The 23,401-nt window shown below is 55.6% G+C and overlaps 2 protein-coding genes across 4 annotated transcripts in view; one reads left to right on the forward strand and one right to left on the reverse strand.

Moving 5' to 3' along the window:
- Nucleotides 1–11,553, reverse strand: part of Sh2b3 (SH2B adaptor protein 3) — a 32,182-nt gene extending 20,629 nt beyond the window's left edge. The window contains exon 1 of one of the 3 annotated variants that reach the window (XM_059248753.1): nucleotides 11,294–11,553. In XM_059248753.1, coding sequence (XP_059104736.1) covers nucleotides 11,294–11,380 — 87 coding nt within the window. In that variant the 5' untranslated portion in view covers nucleotides 11,381–11,553. Of the gene's footprint in view, nucleotides 1–2,298; nucleotides 2,687–11,293 lie in introns of those variants that run through there. The other 2 variants (XM_059248754.1, XM_059248755.1) reach the window with 2 other exon arrangements.
- An 8,310-nt stretch (nucleotides 11,554–19,863) lies between these two features.
- On the forward strand, nucleotides 19,864–22,931 carry Pheta1 (PH domain containing endocytic trafficking adaptor 1). Its single transcript, XM_059249240.1, has 2 exons — nucleotides 19,864–19,946; nucleotides 21,261–22,931. Exon 2 carries the CDS (start codon nucleotides 21,285–21,287, stop codon nucleotides 21,996–21,998), a length of 714 nt encoding a protein of 237 aa, XP_059105223.1. The 5' UTR covers nucleotides 19,864–19,946; nucleotides 21,261–21,284; the 3' UTR covers nucleotides 21,999–22,931.
- Nucleotides 22,932–23,401: the final 470 nt, after the last annotated feature.

Below are 23,401 nucleotides of genomic sequence, written 5' to 3' on the forward strand. Positions count from 1 at the left end.
GCCAGGGTGGGGCAGGCCATCAGGTCCCTTAGGGACCTGTCTCTTGTCCCCATGAGAAGAGGGACACTGGGCTAGACAGCCCAGGGGTGGTCAATGGGACCCCAGAGCACTGACCAGGAGACACTGGTTGTCTAAATCATGGGGGCTCAAGTAGGTAGTGTCGAACAGTGGCCATGGACATGCAGCCAGGCCTGAGACCTACCCAGTCCCTGAGAGACCTCAAGCCCCCGGAAGCTGGGAGCTGGGGTGCAGGGCTCCTGGGTCCAATTAGGCATGACTCAGCCAGTGACCCCCACTGAGTCATTTCCTCTAGGCAGCCTGCCAGCCTCAGTTTCCTTGGGGAGGGTGGGTGCCTGGGAACAGGCCTGGCAGGAGTGAGCAGCCCCTCCAGACACTCCAGATGGAAGCTGCTTCCTGCCCTGCCCCGCCCAACCAGAGCCGCTCAACACCCAGGGGCCCTAGGGACCGTTTTCCCAGGAAGCCTGGCAATTAAGTGCCAGTCACCCCATCCCGGGATTAATAGCAGCAGCTTGAACTCACGGAGCACTAACCTCATGCCGACACTGCATGTCTCTCTCAGAACAACTGTCCTTCAGCACGCCACTTCAGAGCTCCGAGAACACTTGTAGCTCAGAGATGGTAAAACACCAACCTAACACCTCAGAGCCAGCACACCTACAGCCGACCTAGTTCGAATGCCTACTCCTTGGCAGGCTCCCACATGGCACAACCATCAGCCTAGAGGGGCAGAGACTTGGTCCACACTGGGCAGGTCTCAGGAGATGTCAGGTAACTTGCCTAGGGCCTCACACCTGAAGCTAGCAGCCTGAGTCTCTTTACACGTGTGCTGCCCCCAAGGAGAAGTGGGGACGTGATAGGAAAGGCCTCTCATTCCAACAATGCTATCTGTTCCATCTGTGTGTGTGCCAGACTCCACAGCAGTTAAAACCCTTCCCACTCCGGATGACTTTGCCTCAGAGAGGTTAAGTGACCACCCAAAGAGTCACAGCAATGGGAGATTCAGAAGCTGACTAGCCTCAGAGGTAATAGGCTGTACCCCATATACACTGGACTCCACAGGCCTGATCTGCAGGAGTGTAAGACCAGGCTGGGGGCCGTTAGCTCCCTGTGAGGTCACCAGATCTCTCCATCAGTCACTCATGTTAGAGAGGGCACCCAAGTACCTCCAGCTCTGTCCCAGAGGAGGAAGAAACCTGAGGGTGGCCCAGCTGGATTGAGATATCCTAAGGTACACAAGCTGGCTGCACAGCCCAGCTGCTCAAAGGACCTCACTTGTCTATGAAGGTTACCTCTTGAACAGGAAGGACCAGGCACTGGGTGACAGACTTGGGTGCCACAGAGTCAGGAAGGAACAGGAGCAGAAATGACCTCAACCAAACAGATAACACCTTTGTCATGACTCAAGCCATTCTGTGCTCTGGTGGTCATCCCAAGTAGGTAGGTGTCAACTGAAGAAACCAAGACCAGGAAGGGGTGGTCATCTGACCCTGCCTAGGTCCTTCAGAGTTCCCCGCCCAAAGATCTGGGAAACCCCAGAGCAGCCGGTGCTCAGGAGAGCTAAGGAAGGTCCCACAGCTCGGGTCCCTACAACAGGACGGTGTGAAAACCAACAGCCTCTAATTGAGATCTTCTCTGCCAGGGCCAGGCTAGGCAGGCACAGGTGCCTTCCATACACCTGCCTCATTAAAACTACACCTCATTAAAACTGCACCGCAAATCTCCTATTACTCACTTAACAGAGGGGAAACTGAGGTCGGCTCGCTCTCAGCTTACAAAGCAGAGGAGGAAGGACTCAAGTTCTGTCTCTAAGACCCTCTGTTCCCCCCTCTGCCACGGCCCAGCTCTTGAGGGCCCCAGACCACACAGCTGCTGCTGCTGCTTCGGGTCAGCCCCTCCCCAGCTGGCCGCCCCCGTGGCCCATAGGGACTGCACAAGTTCCAGAAATGTATTCATCCCTTGGCCCAGATGGGAGTCCCCTCCCGGTGGGGGCCTGTGGGACAAGGCTCAGAGAGTGTCCTAAGAGCGTACAACCCTTGCCTGTCATGGGCCTGCCCGGCCACGACCTCTGCCTGCTTTCCGCCTGGAGGGATCGGTATGCCACCCCTCTAGATCACCAGGGCCGATTTTGCTCCGCCTGTCCGGTCAGTGACACACGTGTCCACCACCACCCCTTCCCCGGCAGGGGCCAAGCACGCTGTGTCCCCAGGGCGGCTCTCGGTTCCTCCCGCGGCGCCCCGCCAGGCCCCTCTCCGGGAGGCCCCAGCTGCAAGCACTGACCTCCGCGCCCACATCCCTGCGGTCTGGGATTGGGGAAGAGAAACAGAATGAGGAAACGCCAGAAAAACAGAAGCGGGACGCAGGCGGCCGCCCGGTTCCTCCAAGGCGCTCGGCGGGCCGCGCTTACCGCGCAAGCTGCGGGTCGGGGCCCGGCCGGCCCATGGCGTCGCACGGCCTCTCGGCGCTCAGGCAGGAAACCCCGGCTCGGAAAACGGCCAGCGCCTCATTTCCGCCGCCAGCGCCTGACAGCAGCCGGGGCACGCGGCTCCGGGCCGCCCCCGGGACGCTACTGCGGCCGCCCCCGTGGACCCCGGGGCCCGTGACAGTCTGGGCGGGCGGGCGGCCGGGAGGAGACGACGGCCCGAGCCCATGCCGCCCCGGCGCCGTTATGTAAAGAGGAACCGGCCGCGAGCCGCGCGCGGCAGCGGAGGGGCGGCTTGGGGGCGGGGCCGCGGCGGACCACGCCCCGTCTGCCTCCAGCCGCGAGTTAGGGGTGGAGCCTATCCCGGCCCCGCCCTCCTCGCGCATTTTTTTCCCCCTCCCGCCCCCCCCCCAGTCGCGTCGCGCCCCCTAAAGGGAAGGGAATCGCTAAGGGGGAGGAGTGTGCTTGGCCCCGCCTCTCTCGCGCCCGCCTCAGCGGGGCGGGGCCCCTGGAAGGGGTGGGGCGTGGCCTGGCGCGCGGTGGGGCGTGGCCGCCCGACCTTCGGGACCTCGTGGGGGCGCGCCCCTGCGGACTCCTCCAGCCGGGCCTTATCTGCGCTCTCCCGACCGGGTCTAGCAACTGCGACCGCGGCTTTCATCACCTCTGGGGGAAGGGGGGGCCCAGCCCAGCCCTGGCCCCACTCTCTGACCCGTCCGACCTGCCTCGGCTGCGCCATCCATTCGGGTTCCGCTCCCCCAACTAAGGTCCGCCTAGTCCCGGGAACCGGCCGAGTAGAGGCTTATTTTCTACCTGGCCGCCCGGACCGCTCTCCAGCTTGGTGCAACTTTCTCCAAGAGCTCCTCCTCACCCCAGGCAACCGAGCCCTTGGAGCTTCCACGTCTGCGCGCCCCTTAGCCCTTTTTACCTTTTCTCGGTCGCCTTCATGGGGGTGCGGCTAACACAGTGGGGTGCCCCTGTTCTGGAGTGGAGTCACTGCACGCCAGGCTTCCCCGCGACACTAGGAAGGGAGGCTAAAGAGGAATGCCTGTCCCCTCCCCCTCCCGCAACAGGAAACAGGCCGCCCACGCCCCCAGCTTGGAGGGGCCACTGCAAGCCTTCCCAGACGACAGGCTCCCACGAGCCACTGGCTCCCCAGAGCCCACTACCTCCCGCTTGCTGCCTGGGACCCAGCACTTGGCCTCTCCGACTCAGTGTCTTCATCTATGAAATGGAAATAACACGTGTCGTAACCCACCCACCCACCCCAGCCCACTCGGGGACTGGAAGGAGTGAGTTACTGCATTCAAACAGTTTAACCGACCGGGCTTCAGTCCCCAAGCCTGCCGCTGGAGCCCCAGGAAGGGACTCCCCCATAGGTGGGGATTTCCACGCCAATCGGACGCACCGAGCAAGGGGTGGGGTGGCTTGGAAAAAAGCCACACAAAAAAACGTGCGAAGGCAATACCTGTTATGTGATAGGCACTGTGTAAGGTGTTTGTGGAGAGGAGTTTAGTGAGTCCCTCGTGGAGGCGGCATGCTGGTTAGGTGTCACCTTCGCGCACCGGTGACAACCCCGTTGTGAACGTGGGGCGGCTGCCTTTGGGCCTCGGGAAGAGAAATATTTGAGAACTGTTTAAGCTGAGATCTCCCGCATGGTAGAAGAGTCTGGGCTTGGTGAAGTTAGAAGGAAAGGCATCCCAAGCCAAAGGAACGGCCAATGCGAAGCCCCTGGGGTGCCCTGTTAGAAAGTGGAAATGGTCCCCACACAAGAAGGCACGCGATGGCTTGCGTGCACGTGGTGCCTTGAGGTCTCGGTGCGGGAGTCCGCTTTGGGGAGGGTTTTTGTTGGTTTGTTTGTTTGTTTCCTTTATGAGGGCACTGGGGAGCCATGGAGAATGGTGAGGAAGGGAAGGCCCAGCTGAGCTCAGCCACAGAGCCCCGGGGGGAGGGGGGTGTCCCCAATCGGAAGTGTCCCCTAGAAGGACGCGGCATCTAAGGAGGAAGGAGGGCGCTTCGGTGACGTCTTAGCCCGACTGGCCCATAAACACACTCCTTCCAACACCTGGCTCGAATGCAGCCGGGTGGCTGCAAGCCTGGCTGCGGCCAGGCGGGCGCGCGCGCGCGCGCGCGCGCGCGGAGCATCAGGTACTGGCGGCCTTTGCCAAATGGTGGCTGCAATCTGCCAGCCGCAAGCACTTTCCCTCTCGCAGGCGACTGCAGCCCTGCTGAGTTAAATGGGGACTTGTGGTTCTTCCTCTTTTTAATCACAGGCCAGCCCTGCCTGCCAGATTTCTCCGAGGCCCAAACCCGTTTCCTTCCTCGACCCGCGGGCCCGCCCCAGTCCGGGTTCCCTGAGAGCCCTGCGCAAGTCAGAGTCTTCTGTTTATTTACATTTTTTTTTTTTTCCCTTCGAAGGGCAAAGGGTTCCAAGGCCGTTGCTGCTGCGCCCTACATTGAGACCCAGAGATGACAGCAGCGACTCTGGGTTCGGCGCCCCTTGGGGACCGGGCCCCTCCCACCCAGCAGGGCTCGAGGCGGGGGATGGGGGTGGGAGTGGGGGGGAGACAGAGGACATGCCAGTTCCCACAGCTGGCGGGGACTGCTGGAAGCTGGCTGACCACTCCCAGGGGCCGGGCCACCCGCCCTTCCTTCCTGCTGAGGGCTGGCAGGGGCACAGGGTCCACCTGCCAGGGACCCAGGTGGCCAGGGCAGAAGGACAACCGAACCTAGTCTAGCAGGTTCTCTGTCAGTGACATAATAATCACCTTAATATCAGCCAGGTGTGGTGGGTGAATAGGACAGCCATTTAGAGGCTGAGACAGGAGGATCAGTTCAAGGCCAGCCTACCTCAGCGACCTAGTGAGTTGGAGACCTTCCCGGGCTTCGTGAGACACGGTCTCAAATCAGACAAACCCAACAATATCAATGAAAGTTAACCAGAGCCCAGAGGGTATGAATAGGTCAATGGTTCAAGCCATTCATATTGTTAATACGAACAGCAACGAACACTAACCGGGTAGGACCTGGGGGATGGCACAATAGGTCAAGTGTGTGGTGTGCAAGCAGGAGGAACTGAGTTCAAGTCCCAGCACCCACGTAAAAGCCAGGCGAGGACCCCTGGGGCTTGTAGGTAAGCCAACCTAAAACCCCATCACACTGGTTAGTTCCGTGAGATACTCTGTCTCAAAAAAAAAAAGTGGACAAATAATGATAATAAAGAAAAAAAGGAAGAAATCGTGTGTGTGTGTGTGTGTGTGTGTGTGTGTCCAGTGCCTTTACTCACAGCACATGCGTCATAGAGGGAAGCGGAACTCTGAATTTGAGGCCAGCCTGGTCTACATTGTAAATTCCAGGCTAGCCAGAGCCACTGTCTCAAGAAAAAGGAAGTGAGCAATGATTGACCGCTTGAAATGCACCCACTGGTCACAAGCCCAGGCCTTCTACCGCTGTGCTACATCCCTCGTCTGCTTTTTACTTTTTTAGCTTGAGGCAAGGTCTCGTTGATTTGCCTGGACTAGCCTTAGTCTTAGCTCAGGAAGGCCTTGAACGTTTAATCTTCCTGCTTCGGCCTCCTGAGTAGCTGAGATAACCCTGTGCTGCCAGGGTTGGCTATGTTTTGGGTTTTGAGACAGAGTTTTGCTTTGAACTTGTCATCCTCCAGCCTCCACTGCGCCAGTGCTAAGGGTTCATAGGTGTGAGCCTCCAAACTCACCTTGCACTTATCGTTTTCACTGTTGATTAAAATGGGTAGCTCATCCTGGCATGACGGCTCACATCTGTAATCACAGCACTCTGCAGGCAGAGAGGCAGGAGGATCACCCTGAGTTCCAGGCCAGCCAGAGCTACAAAGTGAGACTCTGTGTCAAGAAATAGATTAAGCCGGGCGATGGTGGCGCACGCCTTTAATCCCAGCACTCGGGAGGCAGAGCCAGGCGGATCTCTGTGAGTTAGAGGCCAGCCTGGGCTACCAAGTGAGTCCCAGGAGAGGCACAAAGCTACACAGAGAAACCCTGTCTCGAAAAATCAAAAAAAAAAAAAAAAAAAAAAAGAAAGAAAGAAAGAAAGAAAGAAATAGATTAAATGTGCAGCTGGTGTGCTGGGACACACTTATAATTCCAGCAGTGGGAGGGCAGAGACAGCACTTTAGTGTGGGAGTGTGGGCATTCCAGCTGCTTCACGAAGAGGCCATATGCCACTAGCCAGCAGGAGCAATGGTGAGGGGTGTGTGTGTGTTTTTGTTAATTCATTCATTAATTTATTTTTTTCTATTATCAGCTTGATACAGTACAAATTCTCATCCTAATAGTGAAATGTTTCATTGAGGCTTGCCCAGTGATTGAGTAAAACCAAAACTTATTCTAAGCCACAGTCATTCTAGGGTCCCCCCTGCTATATAGCCTCGCTGGTTCTGTGGGTTGCAGTCTGATTGTTCTTTGCTTTATAGCTAGTATCCACTTATGAGTGAGGACATACCATGTTTGTCCTTCTGGGTTTGGGTCACCTCACTCAGGATGATTTTTTTCTAGTTCCATCCATTTGCCTGCAAATTTCATGCTGTTATTGTTTTTCTCGGCTGAGTAGTACTCCACTGTGTATATGTACCACATTTTCTTAATCCATTCTTCAGTTGACGGGCATCTAGGTTGTTTCCAGGTTCTGGTTATTACAAATAGTGCTGCTATGAACATAGTTGAGCATGTATCTTTGTGGTATGATTGAGCATTCCTTGGGTATATGCCCAAGAGTGGTATGGCTGGGTCTTGAGGTAGATCGATTCCCACTTTTCTGAGGAAATGGGGGGGGGGGCGTGGGAGGATGGGGGAGATCTTAGGAAGGGTTAGCCAGGCCCTGTAAGAGGACCCACCAAAGTCAGTGCCAACAATACCCACTTTTGTTTTTTGTTTGTTTTCTTGAGTGCCTTGCTGTGTAGCCCAGGCTGTCCTAAAGCCCATGGCAATCCTCTTGCCTCAGCATCCCCAAGACTAGGTCTTACAGGTGTATGCTCCCATGCCTGACTTCCTGCCCTTTTAAAAATTACTGTTCATAAGCCGGGCGGTGGTGGCGCACACCTTTAATCCCAGCACTCGGGAGGCAGAGCCAGGCGGATCTCTGTGAGTTCGAGGCCAGCCTGGGCTACAGAGTGAGTTTCAGGAAAGGTGCAAAGCTATACAGAGAAACCCTGTCTCGAAAAACCAAAAAAAATAAATAAATTACTGTTTATAAAGAGAAACAAATGAAATTATATATGAAAAAATAAATTATATGTCTGAAATTTGCAAAGAATAAATTTAAAATATTAAGAAAATATTTATGGGGATGGAGAAGATGGCTCAGCAATTAAGAGCACTGGCTGCTCTCGTAGAGGACCTGGGTTCAATTCCCAGCATTCACATGGCCGCTTACAACCTGTAACTCCAGTTTCAGGGTCTCTAACACCCTCTTCTGGCCTCTGCAGGCAATACACACACACACACACACACACACACACACACACACACACGGTGAACTTATTGCAGGCAAAACATAAGCATGCATGAAATAAAAAACTCTAAAAAAGGGCTGGAGAGATGGCTCAGAGGTTAAGAGCACTGGCTGCTCTTCCAGAGGTCCTGAGTTCAATTCTCAGCACCCACATGGTGGCTCACAACCATCTATAATGAGATCTGGTGCCCTCTTCTGGCCTGCAAGTCTACATGTAGACAGAACACTGTATACATAATAAATAAAACTCTAAAAAATGTTTATCTATTTATTTTGGGCTGGCAAGATGGCTCCGCAGGGGAAGGAGCTTGCTGTGAAGGCTGATGACCTGAGTTCCATCTCTGAGACCCCCCTAGTAGAAGGAGCAATTGACTCTCACGTTGTTCTGTGACCTCCACACAGGTGCCATGACACAGGCTACACCCCCCCACACACACACACTAAATAAGTGTAAACAGTGTGTGCATGTGTGTGTTTGAGACAGTGTTTCTCTGTGTAGCCCTGGCTGTCCTAGAACTCACTCTGTAGACCAGGCTGGCCTAGAACTCATAGAGATCTATTACTTGCCTCTGCCTCCAGAGTGCTAAGGTCAAAGGCGTGCACCACTATACCTGGTTAAAAATTCTTAAAGTAAATTTTAAATGTTTTTGGAGATAGAGTATAACTATGTATCCCAAGCTGACCCGAAACTCTTGATCCTCCTGCCTCAGCCTCCCCAAGCCTAGTGTTCTAGGCAAGGTCCCTGCTATCAAGGCCAGTTTCTATTTTTAGACTTCAACCTCCTTCGTGACCTTGAGTCAAAGTGCCCCTGAGTTATCAAAACCATGAGATAGTGAAGGAGTGTTAGCTAGCAAACCGCAGACCTGGGGGTTTGTGTTATACAGCAGTTGCTAGCTAACACAGAGCTTAAGAAGGTCCCGGGGTGTTCCTCTAAACTGTTCCGCATACCCTGGATTCAGCAACAGAGGAAAGGGCTCAGAAGGGGCTGGAGAGAAGGCTCAGTGGTTAAGAGCAATTCCCAGCAACCACATGGTGGCTCACAACCACTTGTAATGAGATCTGGCGCCCTCTTCTGGCCTGCAGGGACATGTGCAGGCAGAATTCTGTATACATAATAAATAAATTAAAAAAAAAAAAAAAGAAAGGGGCTCAGGAAAGCAGCCTTGGCCTTGGCACAGCTGGCACACATCTGCCGGGGGGGGGGGGTTCCGATCTGCTGAGCTCAGGGGCCCCGGCCCTATCTCTTCCCTCTGTTTCCTCTCTGGGGAGAGGGTTCCCTTTTCTGTGCTCTCTGCCTCTTCCATGGGAAAACTGCCACAAGTCCTTGCTCAAGACAGGCATCGCCCGACCTCACGCTCAGAATTCTGCGGGCCCAGCCAAGGCCATGCCTGCCACGAAGGAAGGGCTTTTTGAAGCCAAAGTGGCTGGACCAAGGACACACAGCTGCAGCGGCCCCAGTCTGGACTCGTGACTAGCGTGGGACTTGAGAGCCCAGGGCTCCCTCCTCTACTGTACCCAGCCCTGGAAATAAAGAACGCTATGGGAGAGTAATCAATGATGTGTTTGTGTTTGTTTTGAGACTGTAGCCTAGGCTGTCCCGCAAGTCACTAAGTAGCCCGGGCTGGCTGTGAACTTGCAGCCTCCTTGCCTGAGTCTCTGGGTTTACAGGTATGGGCCACTCGCCTCGGTCATATGGAATCGATTTTGAGGGTTTTCCACCAACTCAGAATTTGCTCGGGCCAACAACCGTATGTAGGGGAAGGGGGCTGCTCTGCTCCACTTGACAGAAGAGGAAACTGAGGCACAGAGACGCAGGTGCCCTCGCCAAGACCCACGGCGAGGCAGAACGGCCAGCAGGAACGTGCTCCCCGCTCTCCCCCCACCCCACTCCCCACCCCCCACCCCTAGGTTCTGGTCTTGGCTTCAGCCCAATCCCCGCCAGCAGCACCCGGCCGCAGGGAAGCGCAGCCGCCCCCCTCTTCCGCCAGCCCTGGGAATCTGGTTACCGGGGAAGTGACTCAGTGCCCTGAGGCCCCGCGAGGCTCATCCACTTCCAATCCCGGTAATTAAAGGCCCTAATTGCTCCGCAGCTCGGAGACTCGGGTCCCCTCCCGGATCCACGCGCGCTTCCTGGGCTTGGAGCCTGGCGGCGGTGGCAGACGCGGGGCTCGCGCGCCCCCTGCTGGTCGTGGGCGGACGCGCAGCTTCAGCCTGCACCCCCGCGACCCAGTTCCCCTCCGGCTGCAGCGCCACCAAGGTGAAGGACCTAAGGTCCGATTATTTGGTATCCTCCTCTTTTTTTTTTTTTTTTTTTTTTTTTTTTTGGTTTTTCGAGACAGGGTTTCTCTGTGTAGTTTGGTTTTTTTTTTTTTTTTTTCGAGACAGGGTTTCTCTGTGTAGCTTTGGAGCCTTTCCTGGAACTCACTTGGTAGCCCAGGTTGGCCTCGAACTCACAGAGATCCGCCTGGCTCTGCCTCCCGAGTGCTGGGATTAAAGGCGTGCGCCACCACCGCCCGGCATCCTCCTCTTTTTTTGTTCGTTTGTTTGAGGGGAAAGAGAAGGGAACACTGGGGATGGATCCCAGGGCCTCGAATGGGCTAGGCAAACAGTCTACCACGGAGCCATGCCCCCAGCATGACCTAGATCTTCTAGCCTCCATTGCCTCATCCAAAAAAAAAAAAAAAAAAGGATAATGAAATAACTCTAAGCTGAGCGTGGCGGCACACAATTTTAATCCCTGCACTCAGGAGGCAGAGGCAGGTGGGTCTCTGTGAGTCTGAGGCCAGCCTGGTCTACTGAGCCCAGGCCAGCCCAGGGCTACACAGTGAGACCCTGCCAAAACAGAACAAAACCACAAATAAACAAACAAATACATAAATAAGCAAACAAACGAATAAATAAATAAGCAAACAAATAAATAAATAAGCAAACAAATAAACAAATAACTCTACTTGAGTGGACTGTAGTGAAAACTGAGTCAGATTTCATGTGGAAGTCTGTTACACGGTTAAGTGCTCAATAAGGGCTATTATATTGTTATTATCAATTATTCGCAGGGCACCGATCTGGTGTGCTCCCCGAACACTCTCTAAAACCCTCCACAGCCTCAGCAACCTCATCTTTCACCACTAACCACCAAACACCCATGCCCTGGCCAAGGGCCTTCTCTCCTGTCTCATTCTCCCAGACTTTCCTTCCCCCTCCCTTTCTTCTGCTCGGAAAACTCCTATACACCCTTCAATACCACCTGAGATGTGACCTCCACCTCCAGGCAGCCCTAGTTCCCTGGGGGTGTGGCTTTCTCGGACAGAGGGTCGTCTGGTCTTTCATGCAGGACCCATTCACTTGCCTGAGTTCCTGGAATAAACAGACCTGGTGTTCTCCTCTCTCTGAGTCCTCTGGTTCCCAGGATGAGGCTGGTACTTGGTGCAGAGTCACGCATGGCCTTTGTGCGTCCATCTGCTGTCCCTTAAGGGACCATCCATGCTATCGCAATGTGTCACCCTCCATTCCTGTTGACCGCTGAGTAAAATTCCATTGTGTGGCTGTACCACACCCGTGCTGAGGTCTTAGGGTGCAACCCGGTGGTGCTACACTCACCTTGCCTGAATGGGGCCTTGGGTTCACCCTCAGCACTGCAGGAACCAACCACTATAGCAACAATGATGTCACTGAGGGAAAATGGCGGGCGGGTCAGTGTTGGAAGCTGGTGACCCTAAAGTCCAGGCTTGTGAAAGCAGCCTGGGGTCTGTGACCTCCCTAAGCCTCAATCTCCTTATCTGTACATTGATAAGGATCAGGAGTGAACAGCACCCTCCTGTCCTGTGCAGGGTCACTATGGCTGCCGTGGAGCACCATGACCAGAAGCAAGCTGGGGAGGGTTGATTGAGCTTACGGTTCCCCATCATAGTTCATCCCTAAAAGAAGTCAGGACAGGAACTCAAACAGGGCAGCAGCCTGGAGGCAGGAGCTGGTGCCAAGGCCATGGAGGGGTGCTACTTACTGGCTTGTTCCTCGTGGCTTGCTTGCTTGCTTGCTTGCTTTTGTATTTCGAGACAGGATTGCTCTGTGTAACAGTCTTGGCTGTCTTGGAACTCGCTCTGTAGACCAGGCTGGCCTCAAACTCACTGAGACCCGCATGTCTCTGCCTCCCAAGGGCTGGGGTTAAAGGTGTGTGCCACCACCAGCTGGCAGTCTGCTTTCTTATAGCACCCAGGACCACCAGCCCAGGGACGGCACCGCCCACCATGGGCTGGGCCTTCCCACATCCATCACTAATTAAGAAAATGCTCTATAGCTGGATCTTACGGAGAAATTTTCTCAACTGTGGTTCCCTCCTTTCAGATGACTCTAGCTTGTGTCAAGTTGACGTAAAACTAGCCCTAAAGCATGCTCACAACTTGTTCTAGGAGGTGACACTTCCTGAGTACCTCAAGATCTGCCCCTGTCCTCCTGCCACCCACCAGCTATGGCTTGGAAACCCTGCTACGAGGCTGCATCTCTCTCCAGGTCCTGACCTCTAAGAGCAGGAAGAAAAACCCATCCCTCCTGATACACACAGGGCAGCCCCATCCCAGGGAAGGGCATCTTCTTTACAGAGTTGGCTCAGGCAAGGCAGTACATGGAGAGCCATGTTCTGGTCTGAAATAGAGGCTCTGAATAGCGGGGAATATGGGCCTGGTATCTAGTAGGCCTCTACTGAGGCCTGCATCTCCCACTCCTGTGTGACCTCTAGAATCTTACTCACCCTCTCTGAGCCTTGGGTGGAAGGGACTTAGACACCGTTAGTGCAGGGCTCCTAAGTTCTCTGAACAGCCGTGGTCAGCCCAGCCTTCAGGTCACCGCCTTCAAGTCTTTACAAACCTACTCTGTGACAGCCTGTGTCCCCTGTGTGAGTCAGAAGAGGGGTCCTAAAGTGGGGGCCTCTGGTCTTTTCTGTCCTGGGCCAGGAAATGTTGGTAATGGAAGACAGATCGTTCTTAGGGACAGCTCGAGGTGGGAGGCTTGGTGGCTGGCCAGCCCCAGGGTTCCTTCTGTCCCCAGCCATTCCAATGCTGGGGTAACAGGTGCCTGGCCTTTGATGAGGACTCTGCACCCCTGGAGTGAGGCCATCATACCTGCACAGCAAGCGTCTTATTGATTGACCTTTTCCCCACCTGTGTGGATTCCTGAAAAAAAAATTTTTTTTTAAAGAACACAGCAATGTTCTTTTTAAAGATTTATTTATTATGTATACAGTGTTCTGCCTGCATGTATGTCTGCAGGCCAGAAGAGGGCACCAGAGCCACCCTGTGGTTGTTGGGAGTTGAACTCACAACCTCTGGAAAAGCAGTCAGTGCTCTTAACCTCAGAGCCATCTCTCCAGCCCCTGGACTCCTGACATATTACATTTGCTTCTTTGTTGTGCTTCCCATAACACACATGGGGAGGGCCCAGGACAACTTTGGGGAGTTGGTTTTTGCCTTTCACCTTGTGGGCACTGGGGATCCAACTCAAGTTGTGAGTCTCAGTGGCAAGTACTTTTACCTATGGAGCCATCCATCTTGCTGGCCCATCATGGTGGAGTTTTTTTTTTTTTTGGAGGGGGGATTTTGGAGTGGGTAGCTGTTGGAGCCATGCCCTGAAGCATCACCCCAGTGAGGCAGCTGTAACTGTTACACCTGCCCATGACCTTGAGGTACCAGCCTCTGGGGCGTGGTCACCAGGTACCCTTAAGACCTGGGATGCACATATGCCTCCTCCTCTTGGCTACCTTATGGTTTTAAATACTGAGATCTTGGATCAAGCCGTTCAGCATGGGACATAGCTCAGCTTTCCCAGACCCTACGATAAATCTCCCATGGTTGTGAGTTTACCCCCAAATAAATTCCTTTGATTATTAAATAGACTCCCACAGTTAATCCCATTAGGATTTGGTTTGGGTTTTTTTTTTTTTTTGACACAGTTTCTCTGTGTACCCCTGGCTGTTCTGGAACTCGCTCTGTAGATCAGGCTAGCCTTAAATTCACAGAGATCGGTCTGCCTCTGCCTCCCGAGTGCTGGGATTAGAGGTGTGTGCCACCACTCATGGTGTTTGTTTTTTGTTTTGTTTTGTCTTTTTTTTTTTTTTTTTTCTGAGTACCTGGGACAGCAGGGTGCTCTCTAAATACTACTGGCTGAGTGAATGACTGAAAGGAAGGAAGGAAGGAAGGTACTGTACTCAGGACGAAGGGCTGGGGGTCATCGGCCTCCTTGAAGAGGAAGTGGCCCAGTGAAGCTTCGGGAATCAGAATGGGTAGCCAAGTCTTGGAGGATGTGGGGAGTCTTCTGGAACTGCAGACAGGAAGAGGTCTGGAACACAGGGAGGGCAGGTAGCGGGGGAGAGGGGTAGGAAAAGAGAGAAAGGAAACAGTGTGCTAGGAGGCCGGAGGAGTGGCCAGGACCAGTGCAAGGAAGGCTTTGTGGCTGGCAGACTTGGTTCTGGGGTGGTGACGAACCATGCCATGCCTCTGACCAAGAGAATGGCAGGATTTGTTCTGAGGTCAGCTTCAAAAGGAGCCCTGAGGTTGCTCCATGGAGAATGGAGCCTAGAGCCCAGGGGTGCCCAAGGAGGAGAAGGAGAGCTGAAATGACCCACTGTCCTGACGAGGAATGACAGGGTCGAGATGGGGAAGTGACTGCAGAGATGGGGGCGTGCTGGAGTTGAGACGTGGTCTGGAGGCAAGACCACATCTGTGGCCACAGCCCAGCGTAGGTTCCCAAATTCCCCTTTCTGGCATCTCTGATTCATGGTCCCTTCCACCCATCTTCAGTCCCCAGCCACAGATGAACTGGCTACTCGCAGCAGCCGGAGGGTGGAGACAGCCTAAGGCCCCTCAGTGGACGGGCAGATAAGCAAAGTGCATCCCATGCCAATGATGGATGGGACGCCAACTTCAGCGGCAGCATGAACTGGCCTTGAGCCCTGGAGAGGGAAAAGGATGGAGAGGAGTGGAGGACGCCGACTCTGCAAATCCCCATGAGGAATCCACAGAGACAGAGAAGTGTCTGAGGTTTGCTAGGGCTGGGGAATGGAGATGAAGGCTCCCTTTTCCGGTGGTGCTGGGAACTGGGACCTGGGGTTTCACGTATGCTAGACCGGCTGGGGGCAGACTGGCTAATGACTGACTTCTGAGCCCTGGCAACTGACCTCTAGACTGACTGATGCCAGGCCAGTAACGGCTGACAGTTGATTGGCAGCTGACTGACTCACCAGTCCAACTGAGAACCAAGTGACGACTGAAGGAAGATTGAAGGCTGACTGAGGACTTCTGAGGACAGACTTAGGGACGACTGACAGGACTGATTGATGACTGACTGATCAACAACTGATCATTGATTGATTAAGGGTCTCCCTTCTTCCCTGTGGGAGCCCGTTCTCGGGTTCCTCGTGGCTTTACCCAGCAGGTCCGCATAGAGGATGATTAGGACCACCACGGGCCTGAGTGCAGGTGTCTGGGATGGTCTGCACTTGGCTGTGCTGGGGGGAGGTCTTTTGCTCCACCCCTTGGTGTTTCTATAAGTGCCTTAGGGCAGAGACAGTCAGAGCCCATTGGAAAAGGTTCCAGGCCCTCTCGAGGTTATCTTTTATTTTCTATCTGTCTATCTCCACAATCTAAATCCTTCTATCTAATATTTCCTGCTGCTCGCACTCAAGAAAACTCTGGGGAACTGTGGGGTTGGTGGGTAAACGCCCTGCACTTCCCTTCCTCCCTCAGGAAGGCTGGGTCTCCCCTCCCGCCAGGGGATCCCACTAGGCCCTCACACATGCCAGTGCCCTCCACCTTCAGGCCCCTGGAGGTTTTCCAGGGCCACTCTCATGTTAAGGTCTGTTTGGCGTCAGCCTTAGCCTGTGGTGTGAGGTACCGAGTGGGCTTTCTTTTTCAACACGAATCCCTGCTTGCTCCAGTTTAGTTTGGTGACAGCTACTCTAGACTCTTCTTCCCTTCCAGACTCTCCTGTTTCATCCATTACTCAGGCTTAAAGACGTGGATTCGTTTTAACTCCTTTTCTGAGTCTTCTCTCATTCGCCATAGAGAAGGCACCAGTAAACTGTGCATCTAGCTTAAAAACACACGATTTGCCCGCTCCCCACTTCCGCTGTCCCACGGTCCTCCAAGTCGCCATCACCACTCCCTAAGATCACTGTGGAAGGTTCATGCTTGGCCTCCAAGCCGTCCCCCCCCTTGTCCTACAGCCCCCTAAAGACTGCATCTCAGCTCAAAATCCTCCACAGGCTAGGTATCATAGCGCCCGCCATTAATCACCCCAAAGTTGGGAGGCAGGCAAGATGCTCTCTGTGAGTTCAAGGACAACCTGGTCTACTACATTAATTAAAAAATATATTTTTGAGACAGGGTCTTGCTATGTTGCTATGGCTCTGAAGCTATCCTCCTGCCTCCACCTCCCGACTGCTGGAATGACAAGCGTGAGCTACCGTGCATGCCTGAAGGCAAAGTGTTCCCCAAGTTCACAGGGTCCTATGCGATGTATCCTAGTAAAAGCCTGCAGCCCGAACTTCTTTTTCCTCCTCTTGCACACTGCTCTTCTCTGGGTCCATGGGACTTGCTGTTCCTTCCCCTGGGGACACCCTTCCTGCAGGTCTCCCAAGGCTCTCACATATCCCGCTAGGTTGCTGCTCCCCTGTGGCAGTTCCTGGGAGTTTGTCTCAGCCCTGCGCCCACTCTTGCCTATTCCTTCTCGCCCTCACACCACGCACAACGTTTAGAACTGTTGGTGGACGCCTGGCCATTTCTCTCTGGACCAGGCTGCACACAGTAGGCGCCGGTGAGATGATGTGGAATGAAGCAGGGATCCTGGTCGGTCCTGCTCTGCTCTTGGCCTCAGGCTAGGAGGGCCCCGGGGTAGGAAAGTTGAAGGAAGTGAGGAGGAGGAGGAGGAGGAGGAGGAGGCAGAAAGAACAGGAAGTGAAGGATTCTGGGAGATGGAATCCTGTTATTTTGGGAAGGGCAGGGAAAAAGTAAAACTCTAGCAATTCCTACTTACTGAGAAAGCCTACCGCTGAATCATACCCTGTAAAAATTACCCTTGTCTTTATTTTTTACGGGTAAGGAAGCCCAGAGAAGCCGAGGTACTGTTGGGAAGGCACATGTGGTTCGGGGGACCTCCAACTCTGCTCACTTCTAGAACTTCCCCTCCTCACCTGGGCCAAGGGCCGGGATGGCTCGGTGTCCTGCACATTTACAACAGATCTGTGTTGATTTTTGTCTAGAAACGCCATGGGTTAAACTTTTTTTCTTTTAAGGACAGGGTCTCATTATGGGAGTCCTGGCTAGCCTAGAACTGGATACATAGACCAGGCTGGCCTTGAACTCACAGAGATCCACCTGCCACTGCCTCTGCACTAGCACACCCAGCTCTTCTTACATTTCTCTGTGTGTGTGTGTTTGTGTGTGAACACACTCGTGCCATAATGCGCTTGTGGGGGGGGGGGGTCAAGAGTGCAGCTTGTGGGGGTCAATCCTCTGGAGCCTTCCACATTATAGGTCCCAGAGCTTGAACTCAGGCCCTCAGGCTTGGCGGCAAGCGCCTTTACCCGCTGAGCCGTCTCGGAAGCTTTGCGTCTTTAACTTCTGAAGCTGCGCTAGTTTCTCCTCGGCTCAGATCCTCCGTTTTTCTAGGACAGACCTCCGGAGACTCCTGACCCCAGCACGGTCCCTTTAAGAGTGGTTTCCAGGCTCGCGCGTGGGGGCGTGGCGAATCCGGAGGCGGGACCTGTGGGGGCTGGCCAATGGGCGGGCGTGTATGGCTCGGGGGGGCGGGCCCCTCCAGGGCGGGCCGCTCAGGGTTAAAGGGGCGTCCGCGGGTCGCCGCCGCTCGGCCGCGGGGAGACAAAGCCCCGGCTCGCCGCCGCCCCCCGAGCGGTTCCGGGCCATGGGACGGACAGACCGTCGCGCCAGCCCCGCAGCCAGGTGAGACCGGGTGGGCAGGGACGGCGGCGGGGACGGGATCCGCGCGGCCATCGCAGGGAACCCGCCCGCGGCCTCCATCGCGGGCCCGGTGGTGCACCGCCCGGGTTTGCGGCTCTGCGGTGGTGCCCTGCCTCAGTTTCCCTCGAGCCCTAGCTCTGGAGCCCGCTATAACCCCTCGCGTGGTGGGCTCATCACTTGTCTTACATTTTCTAATATTTAATTTTTTTTTGTTTACGTGCGCGCGTGTGGAGGTCAGAGCAGACAGCTTGCAGCCGTCGGTTCGTTGCTTCGGCCGGTGTGGTTTGCAGTAATCAAACTCGGGTCGGAAGGCTTGGCGGCAAGCGCCTTTATCCGCTGAACTGTTTTGCCAGCCCTGCCTTTTTTATAGATTTTGTTGTTGTTGAGACAGCGTCTTGAGACTGTGTAGCTCGGGGCTAGCCTGGAACTTATATATATGCAGACCAGACTGGCCTCGAACTCACGAGATCCACCTGCCGAGTGCTGGAATCAAAGGTGTGCGCCACCATGCCTGGCATGTGCCATTTTTATTTATTTTTTTTTTAAACAGGGTCTTGCTGTGTAGCTCAGGCTGGCCTCTGCCTTCCATGTGCAGGGATGACAGGTGTGAATCACCACGTTGGGTGTTTTAGCCAGCTTTAGAATACTTTCCCTACAGTGTGTCACAGGGTTTCCTTATTTTCATCTTCTGAGTCTTCGTGAAGCCCACTGAGGCATCTGGGGTCTGGGAAGTGGCTGTGACTGGTCTTCCACCCTGGACCAACTTGGACAGGAATTTGGTCCCTAAAGCATCAGGCCGAGGCCCCGCTGATTCAGTAGTGTGGTGCCCTCAGCAGACTCTGAACTTGAGGGAGAGCAGGGTGGCTGGGAAAACCTGGGGGGGGGGGGCGAACTTGCTCCCTGCAGAGGAAGCTAGAGCCTCATTTTCTTTGCTCAGCTGGAGCAGGTAAGGGTTGGGAACCTGGCTGTGCGCTGTCTGTCTGCCGGTGACCTTGGGCCAGGGTGGCTCCATCTGAGCAGCCACCCGTGGGTGGCTGATGGGCTGGAGGCAAGTTATTGTCAGTCTTGGTGGGACAGAATGACCCCAAGGTTAGTGCCCCACTTGGGCTGTTTGCTCTGAGCCCTGTTCTTGGGGCAGGTGAGTTTTCCCATCCGTGAATGGGGGATGGTGACTAACTACCCCTGGTCACAGCGCCCTCCTGTTGACAAAGGTTTGCTTTGTCCTGTAGGCTCCCAAGAGTTCCTGCTACACACTGGGCTGTCAAATCCAGACAGAAAAACCCTCCTCTCCCGGAGCAGGCATGAATGACCCAGGTAATCTTCAGCTGGGGTGTAGTAGAGTGCCTGGTGGTCTCTTAGGGTTGGAGGATACCTCCTCCCAGGCAGCGGTGAAGCCTACCGTATGGTAGGGAAGGGCACCCCAGGCAGAGTAGTCACAGCCAAGGGCAAAGGTCCTCATGCAGAAAAGTGTCTGGTGCATTTGAGGGACAGAAAGGCTGCCCGAGTGGCTGAGATCTGGTGAGAGGCAGGCAGAGGTTGGGAAAGGAGCTGAGATGAGGGGGTGGGGGGTGGGGGGTGGTGCTGAGAAGTGAGTAGAAGTTCTGAGAGATAAGAATCCCTCTGTGGGCCCAGGGGAGGGCCCTAGGGAGGTGTTCTTACCTTGAGGTGGCAAGATAGGATGGGGCAAAGGTGGAGGCAGGCTGACACCTGTAGAGACTGCTGTAGTGGGGACCTAGAGATAGTGGAGTTAGATAGCCACTGCTTTAGAAGATTGAGGGGGGAGGGGGCGGGGCGGGGCGGGGCGGGGGGATCACCAGGCCTCAGTGATTTAGAGAGAGAGGAACACCAGGGGCCATTCACTGAGACAGGACTGACTTGAGGGAAGCCAAGTATACTGTTAACGGTGACCATGGTAGAGGGCCTGCGTCCCTGGGTCCCAGTCTCATTGCCGTAACCTTTTTGCTTTCATTTTATAGATGAAGAACTGGAGGTCCAGAGAGGCTGACTGTGCGCACCGAAGTGACCCAGCCTGGGGCCTGAGCTGACCTGTGAAGCGAGTGAGCAGAGCGGGGTGGGCACCTGGGACTGTTTTGGGACGGGATGCCTGAGTCACTTACGCAGGGAGAAACAGGCTTCTAAAGGAGCCACACACACACCAGAGCCCTCAGGGACCCAGGCCCCAGCTCTGTTGGGACAGGCAGGCCTCAGCCTCTGGCTCGGCAGGAAGCTGTCCCTGACTGCCGTGTGGGTGGCGTGAAAATAAGTATTTGCCTGGTAGCCATTTCTTCCGCCACCTGTCAGGTAGCACAGACTGGCTCCACAGAGCCACCACCCAGACCTCATTCCTCCTGACTTCTGGTAAGTGCCTGCCACTCAGACAGAAGAGGTAGACATTAGCTGAATGCCAACTGCATTCCAGACTCTTTACATACGTCCCTTGGAAAGTATGGCTGCCATCTGAGAGCAAAGTGAGGCTGTGATGGGGACCACAGGGTGCAGAATGTCCTCTAAGTGGCCACACTTCTAACCTATGTGCCACCTCCCAGTAAGTCCTACTACCCACCCCTGCCCCAGTGTGTACTTTTGGGGAGGTATATGTTAGCGTGCCCTGTGCCTCTCTGTCCGTCTGGGCTGCGCCCCTATTTTATCTAGGTTATCTTCTCGAAGTATTTTCCTCCTCTTCCCATCCACCTCTGATCCCCCTGCCTCACAGCGGTAGGTTTTCACCCCAGGGCCTTGGTATTCACCATTCCCCCTACCCTCATGCTCTTCTCTATGGCTCCCTCTCTCACCAACCTGACCTACAAACCAGAGCGTCACAGAGCTGGAACCTCCAGGGACCGGCAGAGGCTCTAGCCAACTTGCTTTGTGACCTTGGCTTTATGGCTGACCTCGCTGTGCCTCTGTTTCCCCATCTGACACATGGATGCAACCAGAACACCAGCCCAGGCCACCCAAGGTCATTCATTGCCAGATGGAGCTAACCTGTGCTACGTGTCCAGCGAGGCTCTGAATGCTTAATGCTTTCCCCCAAGTCAAGGGCAGTAGGAGGGCTCCGAGTGGCCGTGTGTGAGACTTGGGTTCGAGTCTTACCTCCCTGTACTCACCTGGGGCCTGGGGTGGGTGTGGTGGAAGGTGGCTGCTGATGGCCCCGGAGTTGATGATCTTTTTTTTTTTTTTTTGGTTTTTCGAGACAGAGTTTCTCTGTGTAGCTTTGCGCCTTTCCTGGAACTCACTCTGTAGCCCAGGCTGGCCTCGAACTCACAGAGATCCGCCTGGCTCTGCCTCCCGAGTGCTGGGATTAAAGGCGTGCGCCACCACCGCCCGGCTCGGAGTTGATGATCTTAGGAGTAACATCAGCTCTGGTGCAGGGGACCAGCGCAGGCCTTGCGGCCATGAAGCTGAACGAGCGCAGCCTGGCCTTCTACGCGACCTGCGACGCGCCGGTGGACAACGCCGGCTTCCTGCACAAGCGTGGCGGGCGCGGGGCGGGCTCGCACCGGCGCTGGTTCGTGCTGCGGGGCAACATGCTCTTCTACTTCGAGGCGGAGGCCAGCCGCGAGCCGCTGGGTGTCATCCTGCTGGAGGGTTGCACGGTGGAGCTGGTGGACGCCCGGGAGGAGTTTGCCTTCGCCGTGCGGTTTTCCGGAGGTCGTTCTCGGCCCTACGTGCTGGCAGCCGACAGCCAGGCAGCCCTGGAGGGCTGGGTGAAGGCGCTGTCGCGGGCCAGCTTCCACTACCTGCGCCTGGTGGTGCGCGAGTTGGAGCAGCAGCTGGCAGCCATGCGCGAGGGCGGCCCGGCCAACGCCTTACCCACCAACCCCAGCCTGGTCTCGAACCCGCGGCCCAAGGAGAACGGCCGGGCAGTGTGGAGCGTGCTGCCCGAGCAACCTGCTGCTGCAGCCCCCCAGCGCCCACCGCTGCCACCCCGTCGCAGGGCCTCGTCCAACGGGCCCTTGGCGTCCTTTGCCCAGCTGCATGAGCGATATGGACTGGAGGTGCGGGCCCTCAGGAGCCAGTGGCGTGGAGGCCAGGCCGGCCTAGCTGGCGTGGAGGTCCCTTGGCATCCTTCTGGTTCTGGTGGGACTCAGACCCAGGACCAGCCCTAAGGGGCGTGCTGGCTGTGAGGGAAGCCTGAGTACAGACGGCCCTAAGCACAGTACGGCCTGGACTCGAACCGGGCTGCCAAGGGACATAGGACATGTGACCCAGAAGACCTGACCTCTGGGGTCAGTGGCACTTGCTGCCAAGAAGAACCTGGGACCTGAACATGCTTCAAGAGCTCAAGCAACTGGTTTCTAGAGAACTCTGCCCCAGGACAGCCCTGGAGCTGGCCCAGGGCCCACCTGGTGCCGGGCCTCACAAGGATCCGGAGGGAGGCCTGGGCCCAGAAGCTGCTGCCTGGGCTGCTCCTGTGGGCCTGAAGCAGCAGGGTAGAAGGTGGAGCTTAAACTGGATAGGTCCCCAAGGCCTCTGGCCTGGAACCAGCTAAGGCAGACTTTGCCCGGCCTTGGCAGGCAGGCCGGCGGGCCCTCGCAACTCTGCGGGGCCTCAGAGCTACCCGATCGCCAGTCCTGGGCTGTGGCCTAGCTTCCTCACAGGCAGGCTCACCTGGAGGAGACAGTCACCTCCGCCTGATTCCATGCCTGCGGGAGGAGAGCCCAGCTGCTGCCCCCTGACACCCAGATCACCAGTGGGCCCCCCCTGCTGGGTCCATCCTCACTCACCACAGTGCTGGCTTTCTTCCAGAGTGTCGGGCGGGGACAACCTGCCCCACCTGGGTCTTGTTTACAGTCCTCCTCAGTGCCCTGCCCCTGGGGACTGGAGGACACTGTCACTCCAATCTCTGCATCAGACTGGACAGATTTCACCCTGGCCCCGATCGCTCCTCTGTCCTGAGAGGCCCCGGGTTGAGGTTCTGTAGGTACATCTGCCACCGGGGCCTCTTGGCTCCCTGCTGGCTCAGGGACCAGGGCTTGGCTGTGGGGTTTTACTTTGAAGTATGGAAGGTCTGTCTTTCTCCAGCAGTTTAGTGTCCGCTCCCCCCCCCCCCACTTTTGTGACTGTTGGCTGGCATTGTCCCCAGGGAGCCTGGCCCTAGCTGGACATGCTAGCTGACTTGGCCTTTACCTCGCACTCTGTCCCCTGAGCTCTGCTGTCTGCACTGGTGCCTCTGGGGACTTGTTCCCTGTCTTTTCCACTCTCCCACTGGGTGGGGCTCAGGACTTCCTGGCGGGGGCCCAGCTGGAGGGCTGAGGCGTAGACTCCAGTCTGGGATGGCTTTTCAAACAAACTCTAAAGGTACAGGGAGGAGGTGGGGTAGGGGGGCAGGGGGAGAGATGCCCTCTTTTCCCAAAGCACAAAGATGAGGTCCAGCTGATTCTAGGGCTAAGAGAGATGTCAGTCGTGGACAAGGGTACGAGGGCCAGAATAAACTGGTCAAGTGATTGCTGCTTGTATTATTTTCCTCCCCACGGAATCCACACTTGATGTGCCTGGTGGGTCCCTCCAG

This window comes from Peromyscus eremicus, chromosome 23, assembly GCF_949786415.1.
Source record: "Peromyscus eremicus chromosome 23, PerEre_H2_v1, whole genome shotgun sequence".
NCBI lineage: Eukaryota > Metazoa > Chordata > Mammalia > Rodentia > Cricetidae > Peromyscus > Peromyscus eremicus.

What these genes read in the sequence shown, in the direction of transcription:
- Pheta1 (XM_059249240.1), top strand. Translation starts at nt 21,285, where the DNA reads ATGAAGCTGAACGAGCGCAGCCTGGCCTTCTACGCGACCTGCGACGCG.